This window comes from Lynx canadensis, chromosome B3 (assembly GCF_007474595.2).
Source record: "Lynx canadensis isolate LIC74 chromosome B3, mLynCan4.pri.v2, whole genome shotgun sequence".
Taxonomy (NCBI): domain Eukaryota; kingdom Metazoa; phylum Chordata; class Mammalia; order Carnivora; family Felidae; genus Lynx; species Lynx canadensis.
Window position 1 is genome coordinate 122,006,243 of NC_044308.2, and position 12,312 is coordinate 122,018,554.

General features: G+C 46.8%; 1 protein-coding gene across 1 annotated transcript; it reads left to right on the plus strand.

Annotated features, from left to right (window-relative positions):
- Nucleotides 1-373: 373 nt before the first annotated feature.
- AHSA1 (activator of HSP90 ATPase activity 1) lies at nucleotides 374-8,205 on the plus strand. The gene is made up of 9 exons (XM_030319671.2): nucleotides 374-596; nucleotides 1,951-2,141; nucleotides 3,864-3,946; nucleotides 4,342-4,459; nucleotides 5,552-5,640; nucleotides 6,452-6,580; nucleotides 7,063-7,164; nucleotides 7,646-7,697; nucleotides 7,815-8,205. Exons 1-9 carry the CDS (start codon nucleotides 517-519, stop codon nucleotides 7,985-7,987), a joined length of 1,017 nt encoding a protein of 338 aa, XP_030175531.1. The 5' UTR covers nucleotides 374-516; the 3' UTR covers nucleotides 7,988-8,205.
- The last annotated feature ends 4,107 nt before the right edge of the window (nucleotides 8,206-12,312 follow it).

Here is a 12,312-nt window from a genome sequence, read left to right on the forward strand (position 1 = left end):
TTTAAGCGCTGTCCGGAGGTGCCACAGGGCTTCTTGACTACAACTCCCAGAACTTCTGGCGCTCCGTGCCTAAGTAGTTTCCTTTAGTTTTAGCGCGACCTTCCGCGGTTATCCAGCGGGTTACTAAACAAGACTACAATTCCCATGAGGCTCGGCAGGGCCAATGCAGAGACTAGGGAAACAATGAGACGTGTTCTTTGTGGCCTTAAGGGTGATAAATGGTCGTGTGAGCGGTTGCTTTTCCGGCCCATTTAGGGATAGCCCAACGGAGCTTGAAGGAACTCTAGAACACACATAAACTAAAGTCCGAGGAGGTGGAACGGAAGTACCCGGTGGAAGCGAGGAGGAGCCGGAAGTTAAGGCGGGGAGGGGCGGGGGGTGGAGGGAAAAGCAAGCCAGGAGGTTCTGCGGCCGCTTCTAGTAGTTTCCAGGCGCTGCCGGGCGGCTGGGACCAGGCAGTCCTGAGGCTGTGGCTGTGGCTGCTCGGAAGCTGGTGGCGGCGCGACAGGAAAGCTGATGGCCAAGTGGGGTGAGGGCGACCCACGCTGGATCGTGGAGGAGCGGGCGGACGCCACCAACGTCAACAACTGGCACTGGTGAGGGCCAGCGGGCCAGGCCGCGGGAACGCTACGGCCCGGCCAGGGGTGCGGGTCCCTGGAACCTCGGGCGGAACAAAACTAGGGCCGATACAGCCCTGCCCGGCGATGGGGGTGGGTTCTTCCTGTGGCAGGGGTCCGTAGTCCCAGGTCTCTCCACACACGACCACCTGCCTCTGTTTCAGTGTTTAGAGGGCAAGAGGGCGACGTGGAGGGCTGCGCCCAGAGGAGGGGTTTCAGAGATACAAGAACATAACCCCCGTGGCCGATGCATCCAGCCTGAGCAAGGACATGCTTCCCACACGTGGCCGGAGGAGTCCGTGAGACCCAAATCGGCGTGGATTGTGTTGGGAGATCGCTGTGTTAGGCTCGGGGCTAGTGGGCTGGAATTCTTATTTTGCGGCTTACGGGTGAGATTCAGAGTCAGTCGTAGAGAACCACTGCCTCAGTCCAGAGGACAAAGGTTTGGAACGTGTTCGGTGGGTGCTCAAGAGCACAGTGATGCTGAAGATGCCATGGCCTCTCACCCGGAACTATTCATTTGGTTGTGTTGTAACTCCCAGGACTACCCCGGTTGCCGGGCAATCACGGTTTTATAACTTAACCACTTTTAAAAGCTTACTCTCATTTATGAAATGTCCTAAAAGTACTATTTCTTTATCTTTTAACTCCACTGAACTTTGTTCCCGTTGCTTTCATTTTTACTTTGTTGCAGCCCTTTTTGCTGCTAGGTTCTCTGCTAGTTAGTATGTTGGGAGGCAGATAGTGATTTTTCTTATCTATATTTCAACCTATCTCCTCTCCTTTTAACATACATAGTGCTTTGATCTAATTTGGTTTGAAGCCCTGGATTTAACATTGTTTTCCTAGACGTTTAGAGGACACAGAATGTGTAGGGAATTTATAGCACAGCCTGAATTTGACAGGTCAGAACACTGTGCTAATGAGGTCAAGATTATTGCTTTCTTACTTACTGGACTTGTTAGCTAAATACTGCATTCTAGGGCCCACTCTTAGGCTCCTGACCTCAGCAAGATGGTCACAGTTTTCCATTTGGTCAAACGGGGGCGCCATGTTCAAGTGTCAAATACTGACTTTAGCACCATCATGCTGAGAAAGGAACGTATAATTTTCCATTTGATTTGTAACCATTCCACACAGCAGTTATCTTTCTTGACAGTATGGGACTCCTTATCTTCCTAAAAGAGGATAAGATGCTTGTGGATGTACGGGAGTGGGACTGGTCTTTTCAGAGTATTTGTCAGGTCTCTTTTAGCCTTGGGTTCTCTCGCACAGAGCAAGCAGCGTGTCTTCCGTTTGGCTGCTAGTCCATAGTTTTATTTCTGTTTTGCAGGACAGAGAGGGATGCTTCAAACTGGTCCACGGATAAGCTGAAAACGCTGTTCCTGGCAGTGCGGGTGCAAAATGAGGAAGGCAAGTGTGAGGTGACAGAAGTGAATAAGCTTGATGGAGAGGCATCCATTAACAATCGCAAAGGCAAACTTATCTTCTTTTATGAATGGAGCATCAAACTAAACTGGACAGGTAAGTCTGTGCTGGGCCATTAGAACAAAGGCTAACTGCATTTTGGTTGACCTATTAAGGAGCCGGGAGAACAGTTTGGGAAGGTTAGGAACTCTTCAGGGGACACAGGGCTCTTTACTTTTATAGAAATCAGTATTGGGTGCCAAAATTTCTCTGCTGCTGTGGGACACTAAATGCATTTCCTCTCTGTGGGCCTCATAAGCCGCCACCAGTGAAGCAGCTGGGCCACTGAATCTTTGGGCCACATGATATGTTAGGACATTTTATGTCAGGTAACGTTTCCTCAGACTAGCTAACTATTGTCTCTTGGATGATTGACTTAAAGGTGGGAAGGGGAGGGTTTTTTTGGTCTTGATTTTTTTTTTTTTTTTTTACTTTCTCCTGTGTGAATCTACCAGTTTAGACTACCCTGCTAACGAAGTTTCTGTGTGACTATAATTTGGGGTGGTTTTATCCTCCAGTTTTTGTGTCCCTTCTGTGGTGGTATTGGCAAAGAATTGGAGCCATGTATGTGCCCTAGCTGGATGGTCCTGACAATTTTAAAAGGCACTAAAGCTAAAGGAATACGTGTGGGGCAAAGCATACATTAGATTTGTGCCTCGATGAGCATTTTTCAAGTAAATGGTAGTAAAGAGGAGAAGAGTAGATCTATCTGTTCGTGACTTTTTTTAAAAAAACTATAGTAGTCTGAAAGGAACCTTGGGTATCATCTTACCCAGTCCTTTTTTTATAGATTGAGAAACTGAGGTCAGGAGAAGTGAAGATCAATAATCATCTTGTTGGTTCATTTTGAAATACAGTCAGTTCTGCTGTAACGTCACCCGTGTGTTCCTAAAAATCCCCATACTGTGCAAAATTGCTCAACCAAAACCACAGGGCTTATGGGGAGGATAGGGTTAGGGACACGATACAACACCCAAAAACCTTCATTGGTGGCACATTTTTAAAATTTAGGAACATAAAAATTGATAGCACAGTCCACACATGTTATATGGGAAGAAGTACATAAATAATACAGTAAACATGGTGCTTTACCTTGAAAAAGACCTGAAGTTCACTTGTGAAAGTGGGCATCAGAAGGGTTGCAGCATGTGGGTTATTGTCGATTGGTGGAAGGAGGGTCAGCTGAAATCAGAAGTTGTAACACCAGTGTGGGTGGCGTGGCTCATAGCACATGGGGAACTGAGGCTGCTGGCAGATAAATGTTTGAGATGTGTGTGTTTTGTGTATTCCTGTGCAGCTCATTTCAGCTGGGTGTGGTTTTGTGTGGGTGTGTGTTCACCTAGTGTTTCTCGTGAAAGAAATCCTGTGTTAGCAAATGTGAAATTCATGCTGTGATCAGATTGACCCCTAATGTGTCAGTCACATCGGAATAAATTTGTATTTTCAAAACAAGCATTCTAGCAGAACTGACTGCATTGATTGTTGACCTAAGTTCTCCCTGGCAGAATTCCTGCCAGTGCCACATCCACACAGCTCTTAGTCCCATACAGTAATAACGCAGTTGGCCTCAACAGATCTAATGAGGAAAGACATTTCTTCTAGGGGAGAAGCGGGGAGGGTTGGTTGCGTCTGGCTTCACCTCAGAATAAAGAGGGTCAGTTCAGTAGTTCAAAAGAAGTGCAAGCAAAAAAAAAAGTGCAAGCAGAAGAGTAGCTAGGACTCTATAGCAGCCTTTTCCTGCAAAGGGGGAGACTAATGATGTTGCATTGCTTTTGACAGGTACCTCTAAGTCTGGAGTACAGTACAAGGGACATGTGGAGATCCCCAATTTGTCTGATGAAAACAGTGTGGATGAAGTAGAGGTTTGTGCTTCCTAATTCCTCATCTGAGTCTTCCACATTCTCTATTCTCAGATGAGAAAAATGACTTCCCGTTCAGGATTAAAGCCCAGGCCTGGCCCAAGCATTCAGAACCTCAGTTTGTAGATGATTTCCTAGGTCTGTGGTGCCATTGAGAGCTTCCAGCACAGCTTGTGCTTGTTTAATTACTCCGCTTTAGCTAGTAACTTGGGTTCTAATGTTAGCCACCTTGGCTTTGGCAGAATGCAAGAAGGAACACTCATGGGGATTGGAAAAATACCCCAACCCTCACACGTTTCCTTTGGAAATGTCAGCAGCTATCTGATTGCTCAGCACCCACATTCCATGTCTGGGTGCCCCTCAAGTTATTTACCACCTACTTCTGATCTTTCACTCAGATTAGTGTGAGCCTTGCCAAAGATGAGCCTGACACAAATCTCGTGGCCTTAATGAAGGAAGAAGGGGTGAAACTCCTAAGAGAAGCAATGGGAATTTACATCAGCACCCTCAAAACAGGTATCCCTTGAGTAGTTACGTATGCCTTGAGGAGGTAGTTCCCTCCCACCCCCGACCATCAGACTCTGATTAAGGGTCCTGACAGTCCTTTCTTTGCCAGATGGGTAAAAGATTTGTGGGGGAGGGGGCTTATTTCACCTCAAAATCAATCTATAAACTCTGAATAAGGGAAAGATATAGAGATGGATTATCTGATATATTGACTGATGAGCACTTGAAATGCAGATAGTCCCAAGTCGAGCTGTGCCGTGAGTAGAAGACACGGTGGGTTTTGAAAACTTGGTACCAGAAAAGGAATGTGAAATTACTAATAGCTTTTTATATTGATACGATAGTTTGGATGTATTGGGTTAAACGTGTTACTAAAACTAATTTCACTTCTCTGTCTTAACACTTTACTGTGGCTACTAGAAAATTTAAGATTATATTTGAGGCTGTCATTACATTTCTGTTGAACGGTGCGATCTAAAGACTTGGCACAGTCTTGTGCTTGAGCACAGTCCTGGACTATCTTTGACATGCATTCTCCAGGGACACTTAGGGGGTCATTAGGATAGCGGTCAGCTCAGCTGTCCCCTAGAATTCCAGTTCTGCCAGTGTGTTCTGATCTTGGTGTTGGGAGTACATAAAATGACTGTCAAAGGGCACCAGCATACGAGGTGATACCTCTTCTGGTGAGAACGAGTGCTCTGGTGCACTAGGCGTGGCTATTCTACTGAGGTAAGGCAGAGTGGAGAAGGGGGACTAAGTATGCATCTGTGGGTATCTTGCCCTGCTCTTGAATTCCTTGAAAGTGCCACTACATTCGTTGGCTACCATCCATAGGAGACCTCATGTACATTTAACAAGTTGTATTGCTTCTAATGGAGCGAGATTTAGAATCATCCTAGTTAACATTCTGTGTTCTGTAGCATACACTCAGATACCTGTCTGGCATAGTGCAAAGGTAAAGACCTAAAGTAAGTAGACTCTTTCTTTCTTTGTCATTACTTCATTTGGGGGTAAGACGTCCATGTTTGTCAAACTCTAAAGAAGCCCCAAATCTCAGCTACTAGGAAATAACTTCCAGGAGTGGGGATTTTATTTTTTCAGAGTTCACGCAGGGCATGATCTTGCCTACAATGAACGGAGAGTCAGTAGACCCAGCCGGGCAGCCAGCACTGAAAACTGAGGAGCGCAAGGTAAATAAGTGCTATTTCCATGTGCTCTTTCTCTGACCCTAACCTCCAAGCCACAGCAGCCTGTGATCTGCCCATGGTGCTTTTTACAGAGTCTACAATGTGTAGTTGTTTGTCCCTCTTTAACTGGGTTTTTAATCATTTATAACAAACCCCTAGAGCAAATGGAAGCCAGCAGGGGCTTCAGAGTTTCTCTTGATTGCATTTAACACCGGTTAGGTTGTGAACACAGGATGGTCTTCAGCTACCTATGTTTTCAGTATTCTTTCTAAGTGGGGTGTTGATATTTCCTACTTTGACACTAGAGGGGTCACAAAGGTACCGGGCTTAGATCATGACATTCACCTATTAGGAAATTGATCAATTTCACCACATTTGCAGGGTGAGCAGCTAGTTTTTGTGGAGCTAGAACTTGTACAGTTCAGGCTCAGCACTTGGTTTGCAGCCCCGCTGCCCTTCTGCCAGCACAGTGAAGGAGATTCCCGAGGGGAGGTGGCTGCTTCCAGCTCTTTGAGCACAAAATTTTTCCTGGAGAATTACACTGAGTGCTTCAGAAATGCCCAGTGGTTTGCCAGGTCCTTTGGTCAGTGGGGTTTCCAGTGAGGATCTGTCCTCCACTGGGAGTGTTGTTTTCGGTGGGAACTGAGAACACTCTGGGAAGGTTCCCCTAATGACTGAAACGTCCATCCAGCCTCCTGGAATAATTAGCACTGGAGGCGAAGAAGTTTGTGAGAATGAGTGACAGGCCTGTCCTGGAAGCCACGTTAATGGAGGCTTCCCACCCTCTAAACCTTTCTCGCTGCCGCTTCCACAGGCTAAGTCTGCTCCTTCAAAAACCCAGGCCAGACCCGTTGGTGTCAAAATCCCCACTTGTAAGATCACCCTTAGAGAAACCTTCCTGACATCACCAGAGGAGCTGTATAGAGTCTTTACCACCCAAGAGGTAAGTATAATCTTGTCCGTCAGGCCTCCGGGCATTTGCTGCTCAGGTGACTTGGGATGTTGTAGGCACATCCCCTCTGCATGCAGAGCAGGTAGTAAAAAGTGGTGCCATGAGGATTTCCTCGTACAAGTAGCGACAAAGAAAAAACCCTTCTGTGTTCACTCTACTCCTCAAAGTGGACTTGCTCTCTGTCCTCCCGTATAGTGTTTTGGGGTGGTTTAAGTGGGCACCACTGGAAACATTCTTGTTGGAAAAGTGAATGGATCTGAAGTATTGGCATCATGGATTTACAAAGAGTTACTCAAGTCAAAGCCCTGAGCAGTGGCTGTCCCTTTGTAGTGGGACATAACAGAAGCCAGTCATTGGACAGAGTGGTGCCTTTGGAAATGAGAGCTAAGGTGTGCAAGTATCACCTGGCGTTTGTCCCTAGGTCCCACTGAGAGGGACATCTTCACTACCTCTTTTTTTTTTTCCCCCCACAGCTCGTTCAGGCCTTTACCCATGCTCCTGCAATGTTAGAAGCAGACAAAGGTGGGAAGTTTCACCTGGTAGATGGCAACGTCTCTGGGGAATTCACTGATCTGGTGAGTGCCTGCTAGCCCCAGACCCAGGATATAGTCTCAGGTCAGAAGAAAAACATTCCTTTTTTCAGCTCTGTAGGTAAAATTCAATCTCTCTGGTTAGTAAAACCTCATTTTTGTATTTTCAAAAGAATGTTGCAGTTGAATTCTCTTGCTTTCCTAGAATTTTTCTCCTCAGAGTTAAATTAGTTCTTCCTGAAGAAATCAAACATGGAAGAGAGGTCATGTATATTGGCGGCTGGTAACTTTGCATTTGTAGCACTGAACTGTCACCTGGGCACAGTTGACCGGACTGGACTTGGGAGTGAGAGGAGAGGCCGTAGCCTGTGTTGGTGCAGATGCTACCAACTCCACGGTCCACTTTGTGCCCCTGAGGTGTAGAATTGCACAGACCGTAGGCCGAATGAAAGACAGACAGCTGGTCCCAGCCAGGATCTGGCGCATTGGAGTCTACGGTACACACTGATCTCTCTGGTTATTTTAGGTCCCTGAGAAACTTATTGTGATGAAGTGGAGGTTTAAATCTTGGCCAGAAGGTAAGTGTGCATAGTTGCTTAGTGCCATTACCCCCAGAACTCTTTCTTTCCCCCTTAGTCTCCAGCCCTGACGGAAACCCTGGATCTTAAACCCCCCTCCCCTCTGCCTCTCCCCAGGGCATTTTGCCACCATCACCTTGACCTTCATAGACAAGAATGGAGAGACTGAGCTGTGCATGGAAGGCAGAGGCATCCCTGCCCCCGAGGAAGAGAGGACGCGGCAGGGTTGGCAGCGGTACTACTTTGAGGGCATCAAACAGACCTTTGGCTACGGCGCACGCTTATTTTAGGGCTGGCAGCAAGGGGCTGCCCAGTGCTTCGGTCCAGCCCTCTCCTGACTGGGGCTTGGGACTCACAGGATTGCACCATCCCAACCACTAACTTGGGGCTGGGGCCCCTTCCCTCCACGTATATCTTGGGTTTGTGCATGTTTTCTGCTGGGTGGGATCAGAGGGTGATTTCTCTTTTATGTGTACATACGCTAAATAAACGTAATTTAAAAAATGTGCATATCTGGAAACCTGTGTTGCTTGGGTGGCTGGTATTAATGAGTTCCCTTGAAGACACTGAATTAAAGGGAAAACCATTCTGGGAAAGGGCAGGTAATTAGGAGGCAGGAAAGAAACCACCTCACCGCATTCCTGAGCTAGTCTCCTTTCTGCAGACTGGCACAGAGCTGCTCCCCTCACTGCGAGAAGACAAGGCGGGGTTCTCGGGGGTAAACGGTGCCAAGAAACTGCACCCTGGGCTTGCCTCTCTGTGTGGCCTCTTTGCAAGAAGAGACGAGCACCAGGTGCTGGTTTGATACATGGGAAGATCCCCTGCCCTGTGGCAGGGGGGACTGTGGACCTCAGGTTCAGAGCTTCTGCTTACTGAGCAGTTCTATGTACTGGAGACTAAGTAGCCCCCTTGCATTAGCTCGTTTAATCCCCATAATAGCCTTATGAAAAAGCTACTACCTGCATTTCTGTCTTAGAAAAATCTAAGTCTTGCTTTTCTTCAGTAACCTCCCAGATCCTACAGCTGATACTTTGCAAGAGTTGAGAAGGACTGGAACTTGCAGAGCCAGTGCTCCAGTCTAAACCACTATGTCTACTGCCCTGTTGCTGGGTTCATCTGCTTAAAGAGGCTGCTGTATTTCTAGTGTGTTAGGCATCCCTCCTGGAGTAAAAAAATGCCAGGCCTCTTAGTACTCCCAGAAAGAGGAAGATATGAATATCCTGGTCAAGTATTTTTTAAGTACCTGGTTCCGTTAAACAAGTTTACTGAGCACTGACCACAGGGCGGGGGTATGTTCAACTGGAGTTCAGGCCACCACGTGGCAGAAGTAACTACCTGAACAGGGAGGGCCGCTTTCCCGCACAAGCCCTGCCCTGGTGCCCTGTGTCCCAGTATGAGTCAGGGCCTTCTAATCCAGACATGCTACCTCCTGCAGGCACAGCTATTTCCTTCATCTATTTTTGCTTGTTTTATTAGGTGGTAGTGAGGCCTGCAGGCTAATCCTACCAAGGTGACTTGGCCAAAACATTGTAGTTAAAGCAAAAGACCAGTACTGATCTGGATAATTTAGACCCCCAAGAGCCACTTTTGGCTTGAATTACTCATAGGAATGGTGGACTAAACTAATTAGCATCTAATTTGGCATTAGATCTGCCTCTTGGGGGTCCAAAAAGAAGTCTTTTGATAGAGAACCTGGACTGTAGCTTGAATCAAATCTAGGGACCCTTCCTAACAGAATCCTCCTCTTCCTCACACAGAGACCAGTGACAAAATAGGAGCCCTTTCATGCCTGGCTGGAGAGTTAACCAATTCTAGAGTTCTTTAAGAGAAATCTGGGGGCGCCTGGGTGGCTCGGTCGGTTAAGCGTCCGACTTGGGCTCAGGTCATGATCTCACGGTCCGTGAGTTTGAGCCCCATGTCGGGCTCTGTGCTGACAGCTCAGAGCCTGGAGCTTGTTTCAGATTCTGTGTCTCCCTCTCTCTGACCATCCCCCGTTCATGCTCTGTCTCTCTCTGTCTCAAAAATAAACGTTAAAAAAAAAAAAAAAAAAAAAAAGAAATCTGAAGTAGAGATTATAAACACCTTAAAAAAACCAAAGCACCAGGCAAATGAACTCTCCTGTGACCTGCTCAGTAACAGTTGACATCCCCAGTACTAATGATGGCTGTTCCCATTTTTACCACTGCCATTTTACTGCTAGCATTTTAAGTAGGCTCCATGCCCAGCATGGTGCCAAATACGGTGCTTGAACTCACAACCCTGAGATCAAGACCTGAGCTGAGATCAAGGGTCGGATGCTTACCCGACTGAGCCACCCAGGTGCCCCTTGCTGCTAGCATTTTTTAGCCTAAAACACAGATCGAGCTAAATACAAAACTGTGGACTTGGTTGGACTTGGGTTGAATCATACCACTTCTAACAAATGGGGCAAATTTTCCCACCTGTATAATGGTTATAACAGGTACCTTATGAGAGCATTAGAGATGACGAATATAGAAGCATAGGTAATAGTACCTACTGACTTCCAGACTCAAGGGCCCAAATGTTCTCCCTTGAGCAAGAATATTTTGAAAAGCTAGCTGGCTAAATTGCAAATCATAGGCCAAGGATTCACCTAAGAATCATCTGGGGGGAATCTGTTAAATTCAGAAAATGTGGACTCCACCCCTAAAAGATTCTTACTTGGCGTGGGGTGTGGCCCATGAACTTACATTTTCATAAATACCCCAAGTGATACTGATGTCAGGACACATTTTGAGAAGCACCCCCACCTGTTAAAATCTAATTGTAATGGAGGAGCCAAAGAAACACATTTGGGACCTTCTCATGAACAATAGGACAAAGGCTCTGAAAACATTCTATCTTCCAACAAAGGAAGTCAGCAGGATCTGGAAGGGACGTACTATGTTGCTTTAAACCCTAGTAAGAATTCGATCTGACCAGTCTTGCCTAGCCTAGGACCCTTTATGAGGTACACCAGATGGAGACAAATTGGGCAAGCCATCCTGATGACGGGCAGCTAAACTAGAAATAGTGGTGGTGTTCGTGCTGGGTGTGCAGCCACGAGGGCTGGTGTTTGGAAAAGTAAGAACAGCTAGGCAAGACAGTTACCTCACTAACACTGCACCCAAACGGGGGAGGGCCCCCGCCTGATTCTGGTCCTGGCCGCTCCTAAAATCCTCCCTTTAACAGGATCAGTGACCTCTCCATCACTGTTTCTCCTCACACACACCTATTCCCTGAGCCCAAAGTCACCTGCACAGTGCCTCTTTCTCCTTTGTAGAGTTTGAATTAACACTATTTTATAGCTGACCTGCTCTCCAACCTCTTCAAGACTCCTTTCCAAACCGCCTTTATCTTCTGTCATCTGTGGTCTGAGATGGTAGCAATTTCCCATGTCACTTACAGATCAAAAATGTGGCTGGCTAAACTCAGTTTTTGGGTAATAGACAACCACTAGGTATAGATTAAATTTAGACAGTGTGTTCAAGTGTTAAGGTGAGTTATATTAGAAAGGAGGAGAATTAGCAGATTCCTGTGAAAAAGGACTCTAGGATATTTTTATCTTATAAAAAAAAAGTTTCTGCGGGGGCACCTGAATGGCTTAGTCAGTTAAGCGTCTGACTCTTGATTTCAGCTCAGGTCATAATCTCACGATTTGTGAGATTGAGCCCCAAGTCGGGGCTCTGCGCTGGCAGTGTGGAGCCTGCTTGGGATTCTCTTCCTCTCTCTGCCCCTTCTCCACTGGTGTTCTGTCAAAATAAATACACACACACACACACACACACACACACACACACACACACAGTTTCTGCTAACAGATAATTAAATTATGCCTGTACTAATCATGTTGATTTTCCCAGACGAGAGAATGGGAGGGAACTTGGATCCCATCTGGTGACGAGATCCTGCCTTCTCTGGCCCTGTAATATTTTAGTTGCACCAGAGTATTTTTAGACTGTGGCCCAGGACCAGACTAATAAACTTACTTCTAGGTGTGATGGTTATGGAAACATCTGGTTCTCTGAGCGTCTCCAGGTGGTGGCTCTGGACATACCTTGCCTCATCCTACTTCCTGATGTGTCTCTGTCCTTCCCCAGATGCTAGTAGTGACAGTGCAGTTTCTGTTAAGGGTAGCAACCAAGGCAGGGTACAGGTCCACTTCTGTCATCTTATAGGGGTAGTCCTTTGGGCAACTCTGCCCAAACTTGCAGCAAGGTACTTGGGGAAATAGGGCCACTTCCTCTGGAGTGCATGCTAATTGACCTCTGCCTTGGAAGTCTTCCTGTTCCCCAAGAACTAGTAAATGTGCTCTTAGGTCCGTACCTCCTAGGAAACCCTGTACAAGTATGAGTAGGGATAACTCACATCTACATCTAAACTCTGTATCCCAGGAGCTCTGCCTGCCCGGCTAGGTTAAGGAGTCACAAACACGACCATGGGGGCTTGGCTTGGGCTGTACACAGGGCTCCCTACACCTCTGGTGAGGCTCCAAATTCTTCATCAGACAGAATTTGAAAATAAAGTGCTTTATTGCTGAGGATCACAAAGAGCTTCAGGGCGGCAGTCTAGGGGCTGAAGTTCCCACCTTTTGGAGCTTTTGTGAACAGGATGG

Excerpts from the sequence above, each read along its gene's own strand:
- AHSA1 (XM_030319671.2), top strand. The coding sequence starts at position 517 with ATGGCCAAGTGGGGTGAGGGCGACCCACGCTGGATCGTGGAGGAGCGG. Across the intron at positions 597-1,950 it reads AACGTCAACAACTGGCACTG|GACAGAGAGGGATGCTTCAA; the intron begins GTGAGGGCCAGC and ends TCTGTTTTGCAG. Across the intron at positions 5,641-6,451 it reads TGAAAACTGAGGAGCGCAAG|GCTAAGTCTGCTCCTTCAAA; the intron begins GTAAATAAGTGC and ends CCGCTTCCACAG.